The sequence below is a fragment of the Emys orbicularis genome, chromosome 9, assembly GCF_028017835.1.
Source record: "Emys orbicularis isolate rEmyOrb1 chromosome 9, rEmyOrb1.hap1, whole genome shotgun sequence".
NCBI lineage: Eukaryota > Metazoa > Chordata > Testudines > Emydidae > Emys > Emys orbicularis.
Genome location: NC_088691.1, coordinates 70,134,875 through 70,162,681, shown reverse-complemented (window position 1 = coordinate 70,162,681; position 27,807 = coordinate 70,134,875). Strand labels below are relative to the sequence as shown.

Sequence of the window (27,807 nt, the reverse complement as noted above, 5' to 3'; positions counted from 1 at the left end):
ATTAAGAGACTGCAACATTTAAATTTATGAATATAAACTGGACATTAGGAAGTTTAGACTTGAAATTAGATGACGGTTTCTAACCATTAGAGGAGTGAAGTTCTGGAACAGCCTTCCAAGGGGAGTAATGGGGGCAAAAGACATTTCTGGCTTCAAGACTAAGCTTGATACGTTTATGGAGGGGATGGTATGATGGGATAGCCTAATTTTGGCAATTAATTGATCCTTGATTATTAGCAGGTAAATATGCCCAATGGTCTGTGATGGGATCTGAGTTACTACAGAGAATTCTTTCCTGGGTGCTGGCTGGTGAGTCTTGCCCACATGCTCAGGGTTTAACTGATCGCCATATTTGGGGTTGGGAAGGAATTTTCCTCCAGGGGAGATTGGCAGAGGCCCTGGAGGTTTTTTGCCTTCCTCTGCAGCATGGGGCACGGGTCACTTGCTGGAGGATTCTCTGCACCTTGAGGTCTTTAAACCACGATTTGAGGACTTCAATAACTCAGGCATAGGTTAGGGGTTTGTTACAGGAGTGGGTGGGTAAGATTCTGTGGCCTGCATTGTGCAGGAGGTGAGACTAGATGATCATAATGGTCCCTTCTGACCTTAAAGTCTATGAGTCTATGAGTCCAGGGTTGCAGAAATTCAGGGGCCCCTAGATATCACAAGGCAAGGTCTGATGTATAATGAGAAACATCTTCTAGATTGAAAGAATAACGAAAGGCCATTGCTCCCTACATCTTGGGGGCACTAGTCTCTGCTGCAAAGTCAGCCAGAGCTTCTTGAAATGTTAATGCTGCACTAATGACTTTATAGTTTTAAGCATCTGGAAACTGGTTTATAACAACTTTAGCATTTGCTTACCCTCTTAGCTGAAATTTCTCCTACCTCTTCACAGCTTCAATGTGGTAAAACTGTGCAAAGTCATATTTCAATCATTAGAGTATGTGTAGAGCAGGGAGAGAAATCCTGTTTTTTACATTTTTACACATGGATAAGTAACTTACTTGTTTTCAAAATGTTAATTTTATCACATTGTTTCAGACAAATGCCTTTGATATACCAGAAAAAATTGGATTAGAAATACCAAAATTACAAATGACAGAAAATCATGTTTGGGGCATGCCTGTGGATTATTCACAAAAATAAATGTCCAGGTTCTCAGTTGGTGTAGTTCAGAGATCGGCAACCTTTGGCCCGCGCTCTCCAGGGTAAGCACCCTGGCGGGCCGGGCTGGTTTGTTTACCTGCCGCGTCCACAGGTTCGGCCGATCGCGGCTCCCACTGGTCGCGGTTGGCCGCTACATGCCAATGGGGGCAGCGGGAAGCGGCGCGGGCCGAGGGATGTGCTGGCCACCGCTTCCCGTCGCCCCCATTGGCCTGGAGCGGCAAACCGCGGCCAGTGGTAGTCGCGATCGGCCAAACCTGCGGACGCGGCAGGTAAACAAACCGGCACGGCCTGCCAGGGTGCTTACCCTGGCGAGCCACGTGCCAAAGGTTGCTGATCCCTGGTGTAGTTCTATTTACTTTAGTAGAACTACGCTGATTGACACCAGCTGAGGATCTGCCCCATACTGCACATGGAACTCCAATGCTCAAAAAACCCCAAGGCCAATAGAAAACTTTCCTTGATGATGTGAGGATGTATACCAGCAATTTCTGCAACATTTAAATTTCCTTTAAAAAAAATCTAGCCCAATGTGTGCTGAATGCAAAGTGATGGACTATTGACCTCCTGAGTATTACTCCTGGGGAAATTCTGCATGCCACTACATGTGCAAAAATTTATGTCCCCCACAGATTGCTTTGCTTCCCCGCAGAAAAATGACTTTCTGATAGGGAAGCAAAGGGAAGCCACAAGAGCTGTCATGCAACCCTAGCCTGTGCTGGGCTCAACTGCTAGTCCTCGCTGGGGCTTGGAAGGATGGGACTTCCTCTTCCCTTGCACAGCATCCGGGGCCGGGTCAGACCCACTCCCAGCTGCATCCCCAGCTGCAGGAAGCTCTGCAACCCCTCCCCCGCCCCCTGCACCCGTTGCTCCTCAGCTGCAGGGGGAGGGATCCCTGTAAAGGGAGCTGCTCCCCATCTGCCCAACCTCTGTGCATCCAGACCCCCTCATGCCCAGACCCTCCCACCTAGCCTCACCTCCCCCCTGATGAGTCCCACTCCCCCTGCACCTGGACCACTCTGACAAGCCACCCACACCTGGATCCCCACCCCACCGAGTCCCAACCAGCTGCACCTGTATCACCACCTCAGAGTCCCACTCCCCCAGCATCTGGACCCCCCCCCCCCACTGAGCCCCCACACCCAGACCACCCTGCCAAGCGCTATCCCCCCCACAACCAGACCCCCATGTGGAGCCCCAACCACCTTCACCTGGACCCCCTCCAGAGTCCCATTACCATTGCACCCGGAACCCCCAACAAGCCCCTGTGCCATCCAGACCCCCCCCCCCGCATCTGGATTCCCCACTGAGCTGCCAACACCCAGATTGCCGCACACAGAATCCTCTCAACCCACACCTGGATCCCCCCACACTAAGCCCCTCCAAACTTGGATCCTGCCTTCCCACATGGAGGGGCAGGGCCCTGGGGTGTTTCTGGGGCAGGCCCAGTCCTTGCGCTGTGTCAGGGTTGGGTGCAGCCTCACTGCTGAGTCTGTCCCCCGGGGGTTGGGGGGGGAGAGGCGGGGAGCTGCATAGTGATCTCCCACCTCTGTGCAGCCAGTGGCCTGTGCTCCCCAATGCCATGCTGGCGCCTTCACATTTATTTGACAAATAAAATGTGCAGAATTTTAAAATATTGTGTGCAGATTTTTTAATTTTTTGGCACAGAATGCCCTCAGGAGTAGAGTATGCAGATAACTCCTGTACCTTTGAAGCTGCTCATCAGACCAAATTCTTCCCTCAATTAAACATGGGCAACACTACTGGTGTAATTGGTATTATATAGGTGTAAACTGGAGGGTTTTTCACATTATTTCAATCTTGTGTTATACTGATGGTCAGTCATACGTGTATATGTGATAACTCCCACTCTTTTTTTTTCTTTTCCAAACAATTCAAAGACACCCAAATGCAACAAAACTATGATAATATAATATGGATAGGAACTTAAGTGCTCGTGATGAAATTCAAACATAGGGGTCACACAGTAAGTGTAACTTGGCCATGTTGCACCTCTTTATTGAGGCATTAAATAGCATTCCCAGTAATACAAAATATAATAATTCTGCTTGATGTAAGAACTTATAATTCTGTATATCTTAATTTTTGTCTGCTTAAATTCTTAACTGTAGCCTTGCATTAATATAGCTTCCCACAATGAATATATTGTAAAACAAAATCATTAACTGAGGGAAAGTATAACAAAATCCTTACTCAGCCAACATGAAATGAAACACACTGCAAGCTACTTCCTTTGGTGGTTTTCAAAATCTTCCCATTAATTCCGAATTGAAAGATTAGTTGCCAAGCAAGTAAGTGTTAGAAAGTGTTGGCTAAATTACACTGGTCTACAATTTTTGAGAAGTCGTCTGCTTCAGAGATAAAATGTGCTATTTATTATGTATTTTGATGTGCTGAATTCAAATATGACAATTAAAACAACTGATTGGCTACTGTTTCTAAGATATTTAAGTTTTTACATTTTATGTCTATGTATATTGTGTAGATAGTAGAGTTTTAATCATCAATTGTAAACCTAGGTCTTTTCATGTGTTTATGGTTGCTTTACATGATAATATTTCACCTGTCCTGTTTATGTAACACTTTAAAAATCAGCAAAAGGGTTATATAAATAAAATGTATTATGAAACAAAAGGCAAAAAACTATTCTGTACATAGTTTAGTCCTATTCAGTGTCTACTCGGCGCTTCTTGGCTTGTCTCTTGTATTCATTAAATGGAGCATCTCTTGTCACTGTCCAGCAATAGTCTGCAAGCATTGATGGGCTCCATTTGCCCTGATAGCGTTTCTCCATTGTTGCAATGTCCGGGTGAAATCGCTCGCCGTGCTCGTTGCTCACAGCTCCGCAGTTCGGTGGGAAAAAATCTAGATGAGAGTGCAAAAAATGTATCTTTAGTGACATGTTGCAACCAAGGCTTTTGTATGCCTTGAGGAGGTTTTCCACCAACAACCTGTAGTTGTCTGCCTTGTTGTTTCCGAGAAAATTTATTGCCACTAACTGGAAGGCTTTCCATGCCGTCTTTTCCTTGCCACGCAGTGCATGGTCAAATGCATCATCTTGAAGAAGTTCACGAATCTGAGGACCAACAAAGACACCTTCCTTTATCTTAGCTTCACTTAACCTTGGAAATTTTCCACGGAGGTACTTGAAAGCTGCTTGTGTTTTGTCAATGGCCTTGACAAAGTTCTTCATCAGACCCAGCTTGATGTGTAAGGGTGGTAACAAAATCTTCCTTGATTCAACAAGTGGTGGATGCTGAACACTTTTCCTCCCAGGCTCCAATGACTGTCGGAGTGGCCAATCTTTCTTGATGTAGTGGGAATCTCTTGCACGACTATCCCATTCGCAGAGAAAACAGCAGTACTTTGTGTATCCAGTCTGCAGACCAAGCAAGAGAGCAAAAACCTTCAAATCGCCACAAAGCTGCCACTGATGTTGGTCATAGTTTATGTACCTCAAAAGTTGTTTCATGTTGTCATAGGTTTCCTTCATATGGACTGCATGACCAACTGGAATTGATGGCAAAACATTGCCATTATGCAGTAAAACAGCTTTAAGACTCGTCTTCGATGAATCAATGAACAGTCTCCACTCATCTGGATCATGAACGATGTTGATGGCTGCCATCACACCATCGATGTTGTTGCAGGCTACAAGATCACCATCCATGAAGAAGAATGGGACAAGATCCTTTTGATGGTCACGGAACATGGAAACCCTAACATCACCTGCCAGGAGATTCCACTCCTGTAGTCTGGAGCCCAACAGCTCTGCCTTACTCTTGGGTAGTTCCAAATCCCTGACAAGGTCATTCAGTTCACCTTGTGTTATGAGGTGTGGTTCAGAGGAGGAGGATGGGAGAAAATGTGGGTCCTGTGACACTGATGGTTCAGGACCAGAAGTTTCATCCTCTTCCTCTTCCTCGTCTGACTCAAGTGAGAATGATTCTGGTGCATTAGGAACTGGCAGTCCTTCTCCGTGGGGTACTGGGCGTATAGCTAATGGAATGTTTGGATAATGCACAGTCCACTTTTTCTTCTTTGACACACCTTTCCCAACTGGAGGCACCATGCAGAAGTAACAATTGCTGGTATGATCTGTTGGCTCTCTCCAAATCATTGGCACTGCAAAAGGCATAGATTTCCTTTTCCTGTTCAACCACTGGCGAAGATTTGTTGCACAAGTGTTGCAGCAAATGTGTGGGGCCCACCTCTTGTCCTGATCTCCAATTTTGCAGCCAAAATAAAGGTGATAGGCTTTCTTAACCATAGTGGTTATACTGCACTTTTGTGATGCAAAAGTCACTTCACCACAAACATAGCAGAAGTTATCTGCACTGTTCACACAAGTACGAGGCATCTCTGCTCACTTTGGCTAAACAGAAATGTGTCCCTTTGCAAAATCAAACACTGACAAATAAGAGAGCACGACACTGTATGATTTCTAGAGCTGGTACAGGGAAATTTGTTCAGCTGAGTGATGTAAGCTTCGTTATGATTGCATCATCCATGACTTCTAGGAATAACATGATGCAATTCATATCATGTATGACGCAATACCAGCTTCAGATTGCATCATTCATTGTTTTGCCTAAAAAGCAAGTACTGTCCAAACCCAGTCATAGATTTATTCATAGATCCAGTCAAAGATGTATTTTAGTCATTTCTGGTTTAAATTGAGATCCCTTCCCTTTATAACTCACTTATCCTCCGCCATTCCCAAGTCAAGGGTCGTATATACTGACCCAATAGCATATCTTGTAAACTAGAGCCAATCAACAATTTTAAGCATCATTTTCATTCTCAGTGACCCAGAATTAGTAAAGTTTGACTACATTTATTTCAGAAGCATTTTGGCTGTAGAGCAGTGTTATTTATTGTGGCTAGATGCTGATAGCTCTGGAGTCTCGGTGATCAGACCAAAAATATGAAGTTCAGAAGCTGTAGATGCCATACAAGAGTGGATAAGAAAAACTGACAAAAGTGCTTTCAGAGCCAGATGATGGCACTGACTTAAAACAGGGTAGGCAAAACTTATTGTCTTCTTGGATCAGCTAGGAGTAATTAGATACTTCTCACATAGCACCTTGTTTCAGCACTAAGTTAGACCCCATCATTTTGTATGTATAGTTGGGATTATGTTTTCCAATATGCATTACTTTAAATTTATCAATATTGAATTTCATCTGCCATTTTGTTGCCCACTCACCCAGTTTTGTGAGATCCCTTTGTAATTCTTCACATACTGCTTTGGGCTTAACTGTCTTAACTAGCACCCATCCTCTCCTCTACTGACCAATCTGGTAGATGAGTGTGACAGCTAAGGCCTTGCACAAATAATTATATCTCAGGAGCAACTAGTATATGTGCCACACTAAGACTCAGCACATGTGCAGTGCTATAAGTATTCAGACCAGATCGCAGACATTAACTAATTGATGAGATATAGGTCAAATTTTCCATAAGCTGTGGCACAAATCTGCTACTCAAAAAGCACAAGAAGCTGGGACTGAGGTCTTCATGTGTTGTTCCTGAAGGCAGAAGTTGAAAGGAAAATAGCCAGGCAATGAAAACCTACCACCTATGTTTCTACTATTCATACTATTTAAAATAAACAAACAGTTGGGAAATTTTTTTCCCCATGTTACTGGAAAATCTCCATTAAGGCTGGGATTTTCAAAGGGGCTGACGAAGGATAGTCCCATAATCTAACTGAAATTCAGTAGAATTTGGGCACTGAAATCCCTTAATTACTTTTGAAAAGTCCAAAGTAAATGCTCTTGGCTGCCTTGTTGGAGTCTAAAAATTTTGGTCCAGTGGCTACCTCAGAAACTCTAGTGCAATGGTTTTCAACCTGTGGTCTCCAGACTCTTGTGGGGTCCACAGACTATGTCTAAGGGGTCTGCCAAAAGTGACTATGGAAATAAAGTTTCAGATCCCAGAAAAGGCATTCTGGTTTTCTGATCAAGAGTAGGTGACTACCCCCCACCTACAGGTTAAAATCGAGAAGCGTTGGCATTACCACAGAAGCCCACAGTTTAGTGCCCTGTCAAATGCCATGCTGAGCTTGTGGCAACATGTACAGTTGACTTTGGCTGTCAATTTTCAGTGTAAGACTTCTATGGTAGGGGTCCGTGGACCACAGATTTAATTTCCAAAGGGGTGCACACCTCCATTTGACATATTTTAGGGGTCTGCAAATGAAAAAAGGTTTAAACCACTGTGCTAGTGCAATATATGAGGCACTACAAGTCCCATGTTGCAGGTTGACCCATAGGACTCTAGCAAAGCACATGAGCTGGAACCCGTGCCTGGGTGCAAAGCATCTGAGCTAGTCCCCAGGGCGTGAGGCTGTGGTCAGACCTAGGGCCGGACACTCCCCAGCCCTGCTGCCCCCCATCCCGCCCTAGCTAGGTGGGGGGGCACGTTTGTCACGCGCCTGTGGAGAGCTGAGCCCAACTTTTTCTGGCTCAGGCTCGCCGGTCACAGGTGTCCGGACAGGCGAGCCCAGCCCCGGGCCCCGCTCGGCGGCCGCCGCTGCTCCGCGAGCCCAGCAGGCGCGTGCGGGGGGAACACGCCTTCGAGGGAGGGAGGAAAAAAAGCCCCGAGTTCCGCTTCCTGAAGGCGCCTTGGCCGGGGCAGCGCCCGACGGGCTGCAGGGGAGCCGGCGCTGCGGGCACTCGGCGCGGGGCTCGCCAGGCACATGGCAGGGGAGCGGAGCCGCCGCTTCACCCGGAGCCGGCTGAGACCGGGCTTGGCGGCTGAGCTCCGCCAGAGCGCCGCCTCGGCAGCCGCCGCCCACCACCACCAGCTGCGCGTGAGTCCGGGCGTCTTCTCCGCGGGGTCGGGAACGTGCCGGGGACTGCGCCGAGCCGCGCGGGAGGAGAGACCGAGCTGCCCGGCGGCTCCCCAGCTCTCGGGCTGAGCGCCCTGGGCATGGAGCTGGGAGAGAGCGCTCCGCGGTGTGCCGAAGGGACTAGATCTCTGTGCCTAGCTCCCTGGTTTTCAAACTTTTTTCCTCGGGACCCATTTGAAGAAAATTGTTGATGCCACCAACCCAAGGGAGCTGGGGATGAGGGGTTTGGGGTGTGGGAGGGGCTTAGGGTGGGGCAGAGGGTTGGGGTGCGGGGGTGAGGGCTGTGGGGTGGGGCTAGGAATGAGAGGTTCAGGATGTTGGAGGGGGCTCTGGGTTGGGGCAGAGGGTTGGGGTGTGGGAGGGGGTCAGGGCTCTGGGCTGGGGTGCAGGCTCTGGGGTGGAGCTGGGGATGAGGGGTTTGGGTGCAGAAGGGGCTCTGGGTTTGGGGGGCTCAGGGCTGAAGCAGAGGATTGGGGTGTGGGAGGGGATTAGGGCTCTGGGTGCAGGTGCTGGGGTGGAGCCGGGGATGAGGGTTTGGGAAGTAGGAGGGGGCTCAGGGCTGGGGGGGCAGAGGGTTGGGTGTAGGAGGGGCTCAAGGCTCTGGCGTGGGGGTGCAGGCTCTGGGGTGGGGCTGGGGATGAGGGGTTTGGATGCAGAAGGGGCTCCAGGTTTGGTGGGGGCTCAGGGCAGGGGGTTGGGGTGCAGGGCTCTGGGCTGGGGGTGCAGGCTCTGGGGTGGGGCCAGGGATGAGGAGTTTGGGGTGCAGGAAGAGGCTCTGGTATGGGAGGGCTCTGGGCTTGGGCAGGGGGTTGGGGTGCAGGAGGGGGTCAGGGCTCTGGGCTTTGGGTGCAGGCTCTGGGGTGGGGCCAGGGATGAGGGGTTTAGGGTGCAGGAAGGGGCTCTGGTATGGGGGGCTCAGGGCTTGGGCAGGGGATTGGGGCGTGGGGTTACCTCAGGCGGTTCCTGGTCAGCGGGGGTGCTAAGGCAGGCTTCCTGCCTGTCCTGGCATTGTGGACTGCGCTGCGCCCCGGAAGTGGCCAGCAGCAGTTCCAGCTCCTAGGCGGAGGTACGCAAGCGGCTCCATGCGGCTCTTGCCCGCAGGCACCGCTCCCTCCCCATCCCCAGTGCTGGCCAATGGGAGTGCAAAGCTGGTGCTTGGGGCGGGGGCAGCATGCAGAGCCCCATGCTCCCCACCCCACCTAGGAGCCGGACCTGCTGCTGGCCGCTTCCGGGGCTCAGTGCGGTTTCAGAATAGATAGGGACTAGCCTGTCTTAGCTGGGCAGCACCGCCGACGGGACTTTTAACGGCCCGGTGGGCAGTGCTGACGAGAGCCGCCTCGACCCAGTGACTTACATTCTGTGACCCAGTATTGGGTCACGACCCGCAGTTTGGCAACCGCTGCCCTAGAGCCCTCTGTAGTGTACAGTAGGGTATAGAGAGGTCTATAACGTACAGTAGGGTATACAGAGTTCTAGAGGATATAGAGAGGTGTACAGTGTGCAGTTAGGTATGGAGGCTCTAGGGTAGTGAGCGGTCTATAGTGTACCTTTGATATGGAGATGTTCAAGGGTACAGAGAGATCTATAGTGTATAGTTCTCCATATGGAGAAGTTGGCATGTTACAGTGGGGCAAGGAGGTCTCTAGAGTATAGAGCGCAATGTATCAGTTAATATGTACTAGTATATACTGTATAAAAATACCACTATATTGATCAATTTAGAGATCTCCATTGTATAGCTCTATGTACCAGCATATATTCCATAGTGACCTCTTCTATATGGAGATTTCATCCATCTTTTATAATATGGAAGATTATATAATATGCAATGGTTTTCAACCTGTGTAGTGTTATATGATATACAGATATTTTAATTGCATAGATCTGTGTCTAATCTAAAATGTGTGTGACTTATGTACTTGTATAAACTGTATATAGATCTCCAAGCAGTTAAGATGACGTTGTGGTATGGTTTATAGACCTAGGACTGTTTTGGTACTTAACAATTTTAATGAATGAGATTTTAACAGTTTCAAAATCACTTTGAAAGCACTTTACAAAATCACGCTGCATATTCACCTTTTCACAAAAAATGAGATACTCTAAAAACTGCCTGGAGGGAGTCTCCTTCCAAATGAGTCACACATGGCAAGTTTATGGACCAGTATCCATGATTTAGGTGGAGAAGAAAGTTTTTCAACTATTTTTATGTGTATGTTTGATCTTACAGTCCAGAAAACAAGGGCCCCAATCTTGTAAAGACTTAAGCACATGCTTAATTTAACTCACTGTGAGTAGTCCCATTCATGTGGGCTATTCAGAGTCTGTAAAATTAAAGTAGTATGCTAAGGCCTTGTCTACCCTATGGGGAGAGATCGATCTAAGTTACGCAATTTCAGCTACGTGAATAACGTAGCTGAAGTCGACGTACTTAGATCTACTTACCGTGGGGTCCACATTACATGATGTCGACTGGAGACGCTTTCCTGTCGACTCCTCTTACGCTTCTCGTTCAGGTGGAGTACAGATGTCAACGGAAGAGCGGTCTGTAGTCAATTTAGTGGGTTTCTCGCGCATTGAACCCCCGGTAAGTGTAGACAAGTCTTTGCGGGATCAGGGTAAAGGAATGGACAAATTGCAAGGTAAAAATACCTTTTGGAGTGTATAAAACATCCACGTATAACTCACTCCATAGAGCATAAAGATATCTCTAATGAAGGCCACTTTAAAGGTGTTAGCCTGCATGGTTTTTAGCACCAATGTACAGTAAGTACAGCAGGAAGTTTTTAAGTTAAACTTTTAATTTGTCTTTTTGAGGGTCAAGCTGTATATTGTAATTTGAACCTAGACTGATTTTCATTTGCCACACAGGGCCCCAAAGGTTAAGTATGGAAACCTCTTAGTATCCCTATAAGATAGTCCTAGTATGGATTTAAAAAAAATTCTGAGTAAGCAGTTCTTATTCCCATGTGATTTTAGGTACTTCACAGGATATTTTTAATATTTTCTTCATGGTTATTTTTTTATTGAAATGCTTGTAAGTTCCTGGTTATTTCCACAGGAAATCCCCTGGGTGAAAAGGCCAAAGACACAACACTTACACAGAGACTCTTTCCCTCATGTTAATACATTCTTGAAAATCATAATTATAAGGCCTGATTCATCATTTCCCTGCATCTTACATAGTTATTATACTGGAGCAAAGGGGGTGTAAAATGCTTTGTAATGACCTGGTAGTATTTACATCCTCTTTGCACTGGTGCAAAGTGCAGGACAATAGAGAATGAGGTCCATGCTGTCTAAGCAGGAAAGAACATAATTAGAATTGCTGAAGTTCACAGAGAACTATCAATCTACCTTTTAGAATGAGACAAGATATGTTAGCAGCATTTTCAACATTATGAATCCTCTTTGATTTATTTGTTCATTTATATATTTTAAAATAATCCATTAAAGGGGATAAATGGCTCCCTCTTGGATGAATAACCAGAGGATAATTTATGTGATTGATCAAATTCATACAGGTAAATATTTCCCTTTCCATGTTCCGGGAGAAGATATCTGACTCAAGTAGGGTAAAGAGTTTGAGAGAACAAGGAAAATCAACAGCAATTGCCACCAAAAAGCTAGCATTTGTCATCGGTTACCACACACTGGGGCCTAAGTCACTGCAGTTTCCCCCTATACTTAGAATAGGAAATAACTGAAGTAGCTGTGTCCCCACGGGCTGATGGGCAGTTTCTTTGGTTTAATGGGCCCTGTACTCCATTCCCGATGGACAGCCCTGGAAATTGAGCTGTCTACGAACAGCCAGTTCAGTCTTCCTAGCTATCTAAAAGCCAAATACAATTCACCCTTTTCCCTACGTCATTGCTTTCTGAATTTGCAGTGCTTTCCCTAGTCATCCTCCAGGGTCTAGGGGAAATGATTCATAACCTCTGACATTGAGTCATGAGTGATATGGGTTGCATAAGCGCTATGCTGCCTTCCGAAGACCGTTCCACTCGGCAAACCGTCCTTTCAAGAACTAAAGGAGTCTCCATAGCCTGGGCAGACTGTTTTGCTGCAGCTGGCTCTGCACTGCCGAGAGCTGGGGACTAGAATTTGGACCATTTGGAAATGCCAAATCTCCATGCATGCAGTTTTCACATGTGTTGAATCTGCAAACTTTTAGAGCTGAAGAACTTTATAGGTAGCACAAAGCTTGCTTACACACGCGCTAAAGAAATGTGGTCACTTCTTCAAGTAGAACATTGCTCAACAGTATGGTCTTAGCTTTTTCATTTTTAGATATAATTTTAAAGGGGGTCAATTTAAAATCAGATACTGTAAGCAAACTAAGGCTATGTCTACACTACAACCTTAAGTCGACCTATGTTAGGTCGATTTACAGCCACCACTTTAATTACTGCGGTGGCTGATGTCCACTCTACCCTTCTTTTATTGGCAGTGCGCGTTCTCACCAGGAGCGCTTCTATCAACTGAAGAGGGGCAGTGTGGGAGACTGAGAGCCAGGACTCTCAGCTCCATGCAGCTCCCTACTGGGAACCCAGCTGTCCCCCAGGGCTTCTCGCTTTCCCGCTCCCAGCTAGGAGCCGGGGGGCAGTGGCCCAGGGCTGCTTACCTCCAGTGGAAAGATCCGCACCTGGAGTCTAGTCAGCTGCTGTGCTCCTGGTGGGGAGCCAGGACCCCAGACCTCCGGGTGGGGGAGACAGCAGGGTTCCCAGCGGGTGGCAGCCCGAATTGGAGTGGAGACCTGGCAGTAGCCCGGCTGGGGAGCCAGGAGCTGGCTTTCTTGTCAATTGCACGGCTCCAGCAGAGCCCTGAAATTGACAAGAATGACAGCCAACAGCCAATGTAAGGAATGCAGTGTCTACACAGACACTGCATTGCCTTAACTACACTGACATAAGCCCTATGCCTCTCACCGAGGTGATTTTATTATGTTGGCATTACAGGGGAGTTACAAACTGTGTACTGTAAACAAGGTCTAATTTATAACATATTCTATTTACATCTTAGATTATTAAAATTGACAGTATTTTAGAAATACTTTCTATCCAAACAAAACACTACTGTATTAATACATGAGAACCAGAATCTGAAACTGAAGAAGCAGCAAAAATGAAACGGAGCAGTTTAGGTTAACTGAAGGTGAATAAAATACAAAACAGTAAACCTGATGCATAAACGGTGGCAAGCAAATTTAGATTTAAAAAATTCTTTCAGCTTTGGTAACATAAAAGTGTATTAGTGATCTAAGTAAGCAATAAAATAAAAATCCTATATTAAAGTTAACGATATCCCTTTAAAAGGTTATACTTGAACAGCAGTCAGGAACTTTTGTATGTAATTTCTGAGAGCTTTGTTCTGTTGGCTGGTGGAATATAATCTTGCTGGGATACATTAGAACTTATAGTTTGGTTTCTAAGACAAAATGCAAAGGGATCCTCCAAGATTTTTGTCTCTTACCAAATATGAAGGTTGCAGATGCCTGTTCAAATTGAGTTTTCAGTTAGACTTGTTAGTGGGGGCTCTTGGGGACATTCAGTTTTTGAGCTCCATTCACCATCAGCAGGAATAATGGTTCTAAAGGTGTGCTGGGTGTTTTGAATGTGTACCTGTCTTTGGGCATATTGATGAAGTTACCATCTTTTTACAGTGGTTTTGTAGGTGGGGGGCGGGGTGAGGATAGGGGGTTTGTGTCTTCATTAACTTTGCCTGTGAAAGCCAAATTACATATTTTTATTCTTTGTGCTTAGAAACTCAAGCCGGGATTCAAAGCTATTCTCTTAAGGGTGAAATCCACTCTACTCACATAAAACCTGTGTAGCTGGGCTCTGTATGGGTCCAGCATGGGAGTAGGGAGGAAGAATAGGTGTAATCCACCCTGATCATCTGCACTCAGGGCCAAGGTGCATGGCTACAAAATTATTCGCTGAAATAGTTATCACAGCCTCTCTGCACCTGTTCAGCAGTGTTGGAAGCCACTGGATCTGTATAGACACAGATTCCATGGAACCTTCTCTGGTTCTCAAGGTGTGCGTAGGAATTGCTGCATTTCCCCTTCAGCCACAATGCAGGGCCCAAGCATTGTGGAATATCTTCATTGGTCTTCTGCACTATGGGGTGAATATTAGTCTAGAAAAGAAAAGGAAAATGTGATGTGTATTAGGCAAGAAATTATGGGAGCTATTTTGTTTCTTTTATCTCAGCCTCTTCAGCTGGAGTAAACATGCTTATCTGTCAACAAAGTTACCTTATTTTATTTGATGTGCAGTGTTAATCCTGGCTTCTATTTTTGTTTACTGCAGTAACTTGCGCAGGCTGTGCCCTTATTTATCCCAGGATAACGAGGCTCCATTATTGTAAATCATTCTTATTAGGAATTACCATGGGGCACGGGCAGCTTGTTCACAATGTAACAGCATCTTTAACTATTGCAGTCATGTTCCACTTGATCTTCCTTCCGTACTATGACTGCCTAAGATGTGACATTTTGGGACAAAATCCCTACGTGTTATGATCCCTTTATGACACTCTGATAGTGACAAGGAGCTGTAAATCTGGGAGCCCTGGCTACTGTGGAATAACATGGCTTTCTGCCATGGCATAAGGAGTGTGCCAGGGGAAAGAGGGCGTGGCCAGAATCTACTGGTTCTTTTTGACTTGTGGGCTGCCCTGTGCAGGCTGTGGTCAGCAGAGTGTAGTTAGAGCATCTCTAAAGCTGTTGTAATTGATGTGAGGGATTAGGTAGGCCTCTGGCTGGCCCAACATATCTGGAGATGTGGTAAAGTAAAGGTTGGTTACAGTAGTATGTAGCCTTTCTTGCTTTTGCACTGGTTCCTGTCTTCCCACTCCCTCCCCCGCTCTTGTAGCATGGCTTATGACATCGGGTGCCTAAGTGTTTTGCTGAACCTGGGCCTTATGAATAAGCTATGAGCCCATGGAACAGATTCTCAGCTGGTGTAGATTGTCATAGCTCCATTGAAGACAATGAAGTTTACGCCTGCTGAGGACCTTACTACTGTTCTCAATTCTTTACTCTCCTCACATTTATTGCTTTCTTCCTAGGTGATCTGCTTTACCTTTACTCAGGAACAGAGGCTGCTGTTCCTTCAACCACTGTAAAAAAATAAAATTAAATAAAAAATTAAAATTAAAAAATGTCCATTTCCTTTTCAGACACTCTCTTTTATCTGTCATTGAAAATAAAATGTCAAGGGCCATTTAAAACTCAGCTCAGTATTCTGTTCATGTACTGGAGGCACAGGAAAGTGCCTCTGAGTAATCTGGGAAGAAGTGTGAATTTGTATTTATTATTTGGAGTTATATTATGTAAATCAGAGACTTCTCCAGTGCCCCAAAATGGTGAACGAGGAAGCAGAGATTGAAGGATAAGTGTATGTGCAACACTTCTTGGCGTGTTTTAGAGAACATAATATTTCAACATTAATGTATTCTGCATTAGTTGCACAAGCATTTTTTCCAGAAACCTATCATGTTGTCTGAAAGCTCTGTAATATTACTCATGCTGTTCCAATAATTGCAAAATGCTTAATTATTTCTTTTATTTTAATTCTTTATAATTATAAAAAAGGAATTTACAAATCTGCTCAATGAAACCGTCAAGTTTAAACAATTTGCTTGAAATATTCCACATATTTCTTCTTAAAACAAAATTCCAAAAATGTTGCAAACTTTTTGTTACTTTGTCTTAAATATGTAGACTTGTTTTGAAATTGCTAGGCACAAGTTAACTATAATTGTCCATGCAAGTTGGGTAATTGTTTACACAAATAGCAAGTTAATTTGTCTGTCACTCAGTTTGTATGTGCAGTTGTAGTAATACTTGGGTGGGAGCTCCTGATACGTGAGCCAGTATTAGACATGACACACATCTGCAGGTGGTATTGCTGGATTGCTAACGTATTAGCCAAATATCTTGTATCTTTGCGGTGCTCCTCTATTTTCCAAACAAAATCAGTGGCTGACAGTTTTATCCAGGCAGGTTGTGGTGGTTGACATTTACCCTTCATTTAAATGAGCCTTAAGTGATTTCTCCTCTCATTTCTCTTACATTAGCTGACTGGGTTAATAGCAGTGTGGAATCAGGATCTTGTTCCACGTGCCATTTGTACTGGCAGAAATTCGTTTCCATTGTACTGTGTGCAGCCCAGTGCAGATGGTTATGGTATTTAGTGACCTCTCTGGCCTTTTGGTTCTGTTTCTTATAACAGAATGTTAGGTTTCTCTCTCACACTGTGTTTATCCTGTGCCTGAATTCCACTTTAATGATTCTTTGGAATACTCATGCTTCAAATGTATATTCTGAGTAGTGGGTTTGAAATGAGCAATACAAATTCCATGAATACGGTGAGTTCACAGGTTGCTGGGGATTTTTAGTTTTAGATCTAACTTTTAATTCTGAAGCTAGTTACCACTTCTAAATATGGTGGTTTCCTCAATACACCCATGCTACATCCTTCTTTCTCCTTTCGTTCTCTTGCAATGTGTGAAAACAAAGCTGTGCACATTATCATTTGTAGAAAAAGTGATCAGTTTTCAGATGACAGTGTCAACAAGAACACATAACCCGCTAGTATTCAAAATACTAATCAAGACATTGAGCTTGGGTAGTACAAATACCCCTAGGCCAAATCCTGAGGTCCTTATTCAGTGTGTACTTAGTCCGTACTCGGGTAAAGCCCATTGGCTTCAGAATCATTACAAATACCATGCTTACATGAATGGAATTTGTATTGTAAATTTTTGATGTTTGGAAGGTACAATGTTGACTTGAACACTTTTGGGTACATAGGTTATTCTAGAGATGAGCTGTGAATGGGCTTTTCACTTCTGAAAATGTTCTGATGTCCTCTTTATATCCATTATGTATTGAAATCAGTAAGACATAATTTGAGATAGTATTAGTGCTATGCTTCCAATATATGAAATGTATGGTAATATATGTGTATATAGAATGCACTGTGTAACTTAGAGCAGATACTACATGTTAGCCTGTAGACTATTTTTAAAATGTCATGATTTATTTTAAAGGGAATTCATGTGCAAAGGTGTTATGTTTGTGGTATAAACTCAGAAACAAGCAAAGGTGATAACTAAACATACATTGAGTAAAATATTGATGCTGTTGAAATCAATAGGTATTTTGTCACTAATTTCAATGGGGGCAGGATTTCACCCATTGTGGTCTCTAGTACTTAGGCAAAATAGAGCACTACCTGAAGCCTAAATCATGTGAAGCGATCTGCTGTCTGATTCTTTATACCTTTACCGCTGAGGCCATTGTTTGAGTAAAACACCATTGACATCTCTCCTCAGCCTGCCCAGTATAGCCCACAGAAGTCTGAACCACCAGGTCCTATGGCTGCGAGGTCAGGTTCCCCAAAGCCAGCTCTGCCATGTCTGCTGCTGTCAGGTCCTGTTCAGTGAAGTCTCCATTAGATCAGCTACTGCTGGGACCTGATCCACAAAACAGCCATGTTCCATTTGATCTGTTGCTAGGTTCAGCTCCACAAAGGCTCCGAAATCTCTGAATAGAAAACCCAGAGCAAAGCAGGATCCCCAGAGTCCCTGTTTTCCCTGGTATACTTTGGGCTCACTACACAGTCTGAGTCCCATTACCTGTCTGCTCAGTGTGACCCACTTTTCCCAGGCTATACCTTTCAGAATCTTCCCACCTTTCATAAATTCACCTGCATGAAACATTTAATATCACTTCCAAAACAGAACACAAATGCCAATCAATGCACGTACAACACTATACAGAAATGCACTGGGGCAAAATGACAATTAATATCCGTGAACCCTGCCAGAGCTAGCTTTCTCTCTTTCCTCTATAGGGGGAACAGAGAGTTTCCTTTCCCTTTAAACCCTCTAAGTCTAACATGTTCTATTCATTTTTTTCTCTTTATCTTATTGATATGTATTTACAAACTTAACAGTAGTCTAAATACTTTTTTGGGGGTCTGTTAATTGGTATCTTTGATACGTAATCTTTTCTAAGTGATAGATGCTTGAAAGGGCTCCATGCTGACTATTATTAAACATTTACATATTGTACATGGTGCTTTACAATACAGAGTAAGACCGTTCCCTTGTAGTGCTGTAGGCAATGCTAAGTAGTCCCACTTGCGCTCCCCAGGACTTGCATGGGGGTAAGGGGTTTCCAGTGCTCCTTCACATATATGCAACACCAGCCAAAATCGGGCTTTAACTGCTATGCTGTTTTGGAACAAAATGCTAAAGCCCTTAGATACTGTGATATGAGTTTGTTTTAAAAGCTTAAGCAAATACATAAAATTAGTAAACATACTCATTTCACACACACAGTGGACTTGTACTGGCAGCATTCCAGCATTTTAGCCACCATCACTGGGATTTTCAGAGGAGGCTAATTCAATCGGAGTGGGGTGCCAAACTCAGTATCTCAAACAACACTATTCATTCATGCAGGCTAATAACAAAAGGGTTAAAAATCTCGTTTAAGGAAATGACTTGTACTATTATCATTTAAAATAGCAAAAATAACTTTATTACATTCTCTACATAATATTGCTGTTATAGCTCTACATTTTAGTGATGTATGTGTGGGTGTATATAAATATATATAAATAACACCAAAATGTAGCAAGATATATCTGGAATACTCGTATTTCCCTCCAAATTCTGAATTCCATATTATCTATAAGGAGTAAAAGGCTTTTCTATCACTGAAATTGGCTTGTTTGCCTTTCTCATCTTTGAGGGTAATGTCGACTGACTTAAAGCAAACATGATTCTAGGTTGCTTTGACATGTTGACCTAAATTAAATGATGTAGATATAATGAAATTTAATGAATGCAACTGAGTTAGATACAATAGGGGGAAAAGCTTCCTTTCTAAATGTAATCATTTATCAACAAGAATAAAATAGAAATGTCTGTTTCTGAAACAGGAATGGCTAAATATGTTTAGCACAGAAACTTTTTTTTCTTGCTCTATTGTTCTTGGTTTCGGTTAATATAGTAGCTGTTGATTCATTGTTTGAACATGTCATTGCCCGCTATGTGGAAATTGTTTTCTGGTAGGGGTACCTGATCTTGTTCCCACTTATACTTGTTATAAACTGATGTATCTCCTCTGACTTAAATATATTAACACCTAAGCTACAGTGAGATAAGTAAGAATACAATTGGGCTCACCAGTGTTTTATAAAGCATGCATATTCATTTCCTAAACATGTGAAAATACAGTCAAAATTATGTGGTTAAACCAGTGGATAGTCAGAGATAAGACTGTTGGTCTTATCTGAAAGCTAGCAGGAACATTTAAGGTTAACTGTATGTTAAATATATCTGTATTTAATGTAAGTTCACCAGTGATCTTTTTGGTCTGAACTTGAGTTTACTTTTACAGACTCAGGTAAAAACTGTGTTGAATTGGGGATCCCCTTTTGAGGTCTAGGTTTTGTCAACAATTTTAAAGGTTCACAATACTAATTTGACTTCATGCTCTCCCTCCCCCCCCCCCCCCCCGTTATTTAAAATAAGGAATTACCCTCCCACTTTTGGATGATTCAATTAAAAATCAAACAAATAAGTTTTCTGTCTGAAGGAAAATCTGTGTTTTGTAATAGAGTTAGAAGAATTCCCCAAAGCTAGTGGATGGTACAAGCAGGTTTCCCAAATAGATTTCTATAGACTGTACTGTATTTATCTTTTTCATTTTTAATAGCTTTGTTTTTCTCTGCTCCATTTTTAACATTCTCTCCATGGGCAGAGGAACCATGTAGACGAGCCCGCACAAAGCCTCTGCGTCACTCAAGTCCTCAAAGTAGAGCTTAAGGCGAATTTGAGTGGTCCACAGGCCGTGTTGTGGCTCTCTCGGGGCGAATGTTATTGTGCTCACTCTCTGCTCCATTCCTCACTCTGTTTTTCCATTGTTTTTTCTCTGTGCTCCGTTTTACACAGTCTGTCTCCTTAGTCGAATTGTACCCAGTTCAAGTTTGAGTTCAAGACAAATCCACTGTGTTCAAGAGCATTTTATAATGGTCTAAACCAGTTTCTCACCTCTCTTTTAACCCAGACATATTCCTTTTCAGCCCTTACTTTGGGCCAGATGCTTAGCTGTTCCTGAGAGGTACTGAGTATCCTCAGTTCCCAGTGATGTCAGTAGCAACTGAGGATGTTCAACCCCTCTCATGGTCAATGTCTGTGGTGTTATCATTGGTTGTCAAGTATTTTGGGTGGGTTGTTATGCTGATGGTGCATTTAAATATGCGGTGAAATAAATTATATCAAAGTGCATCAACTCTTTATCACGATGAGTGAATGTGTCCTTTCATCTGACTAAATGGAAAAAATAGGCGACAGCTTTAGAGTTAGCAGAGAGCCATCCAACGAGAGTGGAGTATGTTGTCTCTTTACTATTGTCGATTAATATTTTATTTCGCATTAGAGTAAATTGACGCATTTTACATTATTTTCATGTGCCTTGGTGTTGTGGAGCAACACATACATGGATGAATTGGTTTTTGATGCAAACTTGGTGAACAGCACTCTTCCCAGATATGAGAAGTTCATGCAAAATGCCCTTAGGATGCTAGATAAGAACATTTTAAATCTCTTATGTGTTCAGGTATGCTTTTTTCCTCTTGAGGAAATACCCTATTCCCTATTAAGGGCCCAGTCCTGTCATGTGCTCAATGCCCTAACCTCCAACCTTGCACGATCTAGGCCATAAGTTTCCATAGGAGTCTCTTTCACTGAAGAACTTTGTATTTCAGTTCTCCTACATCTGTTTTGCAATATCTTTATTTCTCTTTTGTCAGATTTTGTAGGAATGCCTCTGTCAGATTTTGTAGGTTATAAAGTAACTGGCGGTGTTTGCACCAGTCATTCTCTCTTATGAGGTTTGAAACTTCTATTCATTTTTGTAGGCCAAATCCTGGCTCCATTGAGGTCAATGAAAGTTTTCTCATTGGCTTCTTTGGGACCAGGATTTTTAGCTATTTAATTGGAAGACCCTTTGTGTATCCCTGACTCATCCTATGAGAGTAAATAGGGCCACCAACAATAGAGACACCGAGGCAGGAACTTCTAGGGCAGCAAATTTTAGTAGCACCAGAAGCACTAGAATGAGCACTAGTATAAATGTTAGATTCTCTATAACTTGAAGTCTTTAAATCATGATCTGAGTACTTCAGTAACTCAGCTAGAGGTTAGGGGTCGGTTACAGGAGTGGGTGGGTGGGTGAGGTTCTGTGGCCTGCAATGTGCAGAAGGTCAGACTAGATGATCATGATGGTCACTTCTGACCTTAAAGTCTATGAGTCTATGAGCACACTATGATAGGGCAGTTTTGCTACCCTATATTGGGAAATCAAAGCGTTTCTGGTTTGCATTTAGCAATATTTATTCAACATTTTGTACCTGCAATGTTGCATTCTGTTCTGAGCACCACCTTACTGACAAATTGGAGAAAATTCAGAGGACAGCAATAAAAATGATCATCAAGAATTGGAAGGACTGACTCATGAAGAAGGATTAAAAAGAGCTAATATGGATAGTGTGGCTTATATGTATGGGATGGCTAAGATGAAAGGTAAAACTGCTCTTGCCTTACTTATGTGAGGAGTCCCATTAAAGTCAGTGGAAGTACTTGTGTGAGTAAGGCAATCACAATTTTTTCCTGTGAGACATGATAACAGTATATAAATATTTGAAGGATGTGTAAACCCCCAAGAGGGAGAGGGAATACTGAGTGTACTATACAAGGGTACAACTAGCACTAGTGGGATGATCATGGGAAAATTTAGGCAGGATAGTAGAGGAATCTTCCTGATGGTGGATGCATTAGGTGGAGGAACTGTCTCACTTAAGGAAGCCTTGTGATTTGGGATTTTTATATCTAGACTGAACAAAATATGGCAAAATGTACTGCACAGTACCATCGTGCATTGGCAGGGAGGTAACTTGGATGAGTAAATGATTTGTTTTCAATTCTGACTTTCATGATTCTGCATACAAGTTTATTAATCAATAAATAGTATAATCATGAATAGACTTCAATACTTCTTTCAGAATAGCACATGATCAGTATAGATGTTTTCTCATTCTTATATTTGCAATGTGTACTAAAATATGTTCTGAGCTATCAGATGGCCCCATTCACAGTACCTGAACACGTATTTCCTTTTCTCTTGTTGACAATCCATCATCCCATTGGCATATGGAGAGCAAATGTAGACAAGAGAAAGTATGGAAGTAAAATATTATTCTAAATTGAAATTCAGTCTGTCAGAAGCATCTGTGTATTCCAAAGCTCACAACTCATTTTAAAGCATTGACTGGACTTTGCCCCAGATGTGAATCATTTGACCCTGGAAACTGTGTTATTGCATGGCGTTTCTGCACTTACTGACACCATTTAATCAAACAATTTCATCTACAAACACTGGTTGAGGCCAAGTCATGGAACATGAGTTTGACTTGTGTATCCTATTTGGATAATACAAATCCCTACATCGGGGTGGCCAACCTGTGGCTCCAGAGCCACTCTTCAGAAGTTAATATGCGGCTCCTTGTATAGACTGTGGGGCTGGAGCTACAGGTGCCAACTTTCCAATGTGCGGAGGGGTGCTCACTGCTCAATCCCTGGCTCTGCCACAGGCCCTGCCCCTATTCCACCTCTCCCCCCCCCCCCCCGAGCCTGATGTGCCCTCGCTCCTCCTCCTCCCCAGAGCCTCCTGCACACCATGAAACTGCTGATCGGGAGGTGTGGGGAGGGAGGTGGCAGGTGCTGATCAGTGGGGCTGCCGGTGGGTGGGAGGCACTGGGAGCAGGGCGGGGGGGAGCTGATGCGGGGCTGCTGACGTATTACTGTGGCTCTACAGCAATGTACATAGGTAAATTCTGGCTCCTTCTCAGACTCAGGTTGGCCACCCCTGCCCTACATATTTAAAGCAATGTTATCGGGATTTAGTCTCATAACTCCCATTAACCTTAATGAGAATCACATAGCTAAAACATTGCCTGTATCTGAGAATTTAGGGGGATCTGATTAAGCTGAAATTCAAGAAATGCATGAACAGAGATTTAGCTTATCCTTATTCCTAATCAAATAATACTCTGTAGTTTGGCAGCAGCTTCAGGAAGCCTTCACAAAGTAGCCAGAGTATATTTTTTCATGAAATGGAGGGGTGGGGACATGTGCTGTTGGGGTGGAAAAATTGTAGTAGCAAATATAAATGCTAAAACCATATGCTGGAAAAAGCACTGGAGCATATGTGCCATTGGCCTATGAAGGAGTAACACTGCTTGTGTTTAAACCCATGTTTCTTAGTGTGAATGTTATCTGAACACTCGTGATAAACATGCTAGTGAGGGGACAGGGCCAGATTTCCAGAAGTGCCTAGTGCTAATGATGCCTGTTGATTTCAGTTAGAGCATTGGGTGCTCAACATCTTTGATAAGCAGCCGTATAATGTCTGGACTAAGCAGGGTTTAACCATACCAGCAAACTTCAGTTTACAAAATTCTGCCGCCTACAATCATTGCACTAAGCTCCAGCACTCACCCACAGACTGGCAAAGAAACCAAAAACCAGATTTCAGCTTTAGAAACAGGAATCTCCTGCTTGAGCCCTTAGTACTGGGACTTGGGATTTCCTCAGGTTAGTGCTACTCAAAAATGCATCAGCAAATGAGAAGAGGAGAAACATACTCACAAGCATCAAGGGCTTAACAGCAAGAACACAACTTCAAGAGCTTCTTTCAGTGGAGTATCAGAGGGGTAGCCGTATTAGTCTGAATCTGTAAAAAGCAACAGAGGGTCCTGTGGCACCTTTAAGACTAAGACTACTGTTAGTCTTAAAGGTGCCACAGGACCCTCTGTTGCTTCTTTCAGTGGAGGCACATCACAATACCCAACAGCATGAGGTTTAAATAACAAAGTGTGTCTGTTCAAAAGAGGTTCTCTATATGTTATATTACTCCAAGGACTATAAATGGAGACCGGTCAGCTATTTATTTTACATGAATATTTATGTACTTGTCCAGGCTTTCATTAAAACAAGAAAACTTCATATATCAAGGCATTCCACCACCATGTAATAAATATGGAGCTTTTGAAACACTAAAGGAGCATGAATATCAAAAATGGATGAGTATATTTTCCCCCTTTCTAAAAGATGCATTAGCTATTATTTGAATTACATTTCAACATCTTATAAATATATATTATAATGATCATATTAGCAATTATTTATATAGAACCATATAATCATTTGGCACTTGACACTCAGAGAAAGACACATTCCCAGACCCAAAGAGTTTACAATCTACATTAGGCAACACAAAGACATACAATACACAACATGACACACAACAATGGTTTAGTTAAAATTCAGTTAAAAGAGGGAGTGGAGAGATTAGTAGCTTGGGGAACAAGGAAGGAAGAATTCCTGGAAGAAGTGGGTTTTAAGAGAGGCTATGAAGAAGGGCAGGAAGAGATAGGGTGTTTCTCTGGCAGAGATAGGGTGCATGTGGCAGACTGTGCCACACGTATAGAAAAGCATGAATGAAGGCTAAAAGCAGAATGGGAGAAAGAGACAAAGGAGAGATGATCAGGAGGCACAAGAGAAGCAGTCTGGGGAACAGAAGGAGAGGAGAGCCAATAAGTGGGTGTTCGATGTTCATGTGTGCGGATCATGTAAGTGTAACGTACAGGCAATGCAAGACAAATATGGAGGGCTGTCATTGCAAGAGCAACTAAAATACATGGCAGATTTCCTTTTTAATAAGGAGCATTAGGTACTGCATTGTGCTCCATTCCAACACAGCATTCCTTTACAACACCTGCCCTCATATGTTGTGACTGGAGGAGTACATAGTGACTGAAGGGAAACATTCCATCAGGGACTGGTGCTCCTACACTTATCCTTATGGACATACTTTTAAATAAACCAGGCGAAAGGTGTTTTTCTTATGTCCACATCGTTTTTTTAAGTACTATATCTGCTTGGTCATCCATAGTTTTCCATTCTCCGAACAAGCACAGACCCTCACTGCATCTACTACATTATATGAGATCCAACTCTATACAAACTTTATGGCATAATCAAAATCTTTGGGACCGTATTTGACTCCAAGAAGGAAGTGGCATGCTCCTTTAGTGTTTCAAAAGCTCCATATTTATTACATGGTGGTGGAATGCCTTGATATATGAAGTTTTCTTGTTTTAATGAAAGCCTGGACAAGTACATAAATATTCATGTAAAATAAATAGCTGACCGGTCTCCATTTATAGTCCTTGGAGTAATATAACATATAGAGAACCTCTTTTGAACAGACACACTTTGTTATTTAAACCTCATGCTGTTGGGTATTGTGATGTGCCTCCACTGAAAGAAGCAACAGAGGGTCCTGTGGCACCTTTAAGACTAACAGTAGTCTTAGTCTTAAAGGTGCCACAGGACCCTCTGTTGCTTTTTACAGATTCAGACTAATACGGCTACCCCTCTGATACTCCACTGAAAGAAGCTCTTGAAATTGTGTTCTTGCTGTTAAGCCCTTGATGCTTGTGAGTATGTTTCTCCTCTTCTCATTTGCTGATGCATTTTTGAGTAGCACTAACCTGAGGAAATCCCAAGTCCCAGTACTAAGGGCTCAAGCAGGAGATTCCTGTTTCTAAAGCTGAAATCTGGTTTTTGGTTTCTTTGCCAGTCTGTGGGTGAGTGCTGGAGCTTAGTGCAATGATTGTAGGCGGCAGAATTTTGTAAACTGAAGTTTGCTGGTATGGTTAAACCCTGCTTAGTCCAGACATTATACGGCTGCTTATCAAAGATGTTGAGCACCCAATGCTCTAACTGAAATCAACAGGCATCATTAGCACTAGGCACTTCTGGAAATCTGGCCCTGTCCCCTCACTAGCATGTTTATCACGAGTGTTCAGATAACATTCACACTAAGAAATATGGGTTTAAACACAAGCAGTGTTACTCCTTCATAGGCCAATGGCACATATGCTCCAGTGCTTTTTCCAGCATATGGTTTTAGCATTTATATTTGCTACTACAATTTTTCCACCCCAACAGCACATGTCCCCACCCCTCCATTTCATGAAAAAATGTTCTGTTTAGTTTTAGGTTTTGGTAAAAAACCCTTTTATCCAAACTGTCAATGGAGTCTGTGGGAATTCTGTGCAAGGATTGTAGGATTGGTCTCTGCTTGAAAAGCCTACCTACCTTGTGGTCCCATTGAAGTCCATGGGAGTTTTAACATAGACTTCAATGAGAATAGGATTGGGCTGGTCAGCTCTAATGCTATTGTGATGTACATGTTGAAATTTCTAAACTCATGTCACTTACAACTGAAGCTAGTTGGAAAGTTTTGGTGAAAAAATCTTTCCCCACAACATGCAGTGAAATGTTTGCAGAAAAAAATGGTTTCCGTTTCTGACCAGCTAAACGTTTAGTCCCTGGTTTTACAAAGAGCTCTGAGTACAACTATAACTCTATGTCTTGTGAAGATCCCCATTGAAATCTTTTCCCTAAGTGAGGCCTGTAGCGGTGACAGACTAGCAATTAGACCCCCTCCATTATCTATCCCTTACAGTTTCATTGGAGATCTCTCCTTTTTAAAGAAGACATTCAGGAATGATCATCCATTCATACAATCCCATATGCTGATTTGCTAATAATAAGGCCAAATGATGCAGTCCTGACTCTTGGCCTGATAAGGACTGCAGAATTATCCCCGCAGCTAGTAACACAAAATTAGTTCTGCTAGTGTTTATTTACAAGGAAGTTTTAGAAATATTTCTTTTTTTAAGGGGGAAAAAAATCTCCAAGCCATGACCAAACAGTGACACTGCTGCTCCATTCAGCATAAATTAACAGTTAATTTTGCTCTAAGATTGAGATAATGAAAAAGTAGTGAGGCATAATTGCAGATTATACAGCTGATTTTAGACAGCTTGGCAGGAAACAGGTTTACTGTTTCCTGTTCTGTTTGATGTGTTGTCAGCTTGCTCATAAATATGTTCCCCATGTGACATTTCAACATTTGCATCTGGTGTGACTCATCTGCTGGGCCGAATGGGCAATACTGTTAACAGCTGAATGTAAATATTATTCTAATTAAGATGTCGGGCAGATTCTGGTCTCAGTTACACCAATATAATTCCCCAGTAACTCCACTGGCATCCACGGAGTTACTCTGGATTCATACCAGTGTAACTGAGATTAGAACGCTGGGGATCAGATTTTGTCACTAAGGCCCCGGCTCACACTTGCTTGTGGGGCTCCTTTAACCCAGGTCAAAGTACCTGGAATCATTGTGACGTAAGGAGTCACTATACTTCCTGGAGCTTCTAAGATGGGTAACCACTGCACTGCCTCTTTGGCGGGTCCACTGCATCCTTCCCTTTATGGATTGCCAAATCAACTGACTGGGTGTGCAGCATATGAGGTGGGCATGTCTCCATCTTCTCCCTGCCTCTTTTGGGATGGCTTAAATCTTTCTTTCCCTTGAGGACCCAAGCAAGTGCCAGCCACAGTCTGGCTTTAAGTGTAACCTAGCTGACATTCTAATGACTTTCCTGTTTCAGTTTTCTGGTTTCATTTTTGCACATCTTAGAATGACCCTAGCATTTGGCCAAAATCGTTATAATTGGCAGTCTCTGTGAATGACAAATCCAGGCATGGAATGGCAGCAGGATCAAGACTGAGCTGCAGTTGCTAAAGCTACCATGCCATAA

General features: G+C 43.3%; 1 protein-coding gene across 1 annotated transcript in view; it reads left to right on the top strand.

The window, feature by feature from the left end:
* Positions 1–7,891: 7,891 nt before the first annotated feature.
* Positions 7,892–27,807, top strand: part of DOCK10 (dedicator of cytokinesis 10) — a 225,609-nt gene continuing 205,693 nt past the window's right edge. The window contains exons 1-3 of the mRNA XM_065410869.1: positions 7,892–7,984; positions 11,602–11,619; positions 25,458–25,469. Coding sequence (XP_065266941.1) covers positions 7,892–7,984; positions 11,602–11,619; positions 25,458–25,469 — 123 coding nt within the window. The remainder of the gene's footprint in view (positions 7,985–11,601; positions 11,620–25,457; positions 25,470–27,807) is intronic.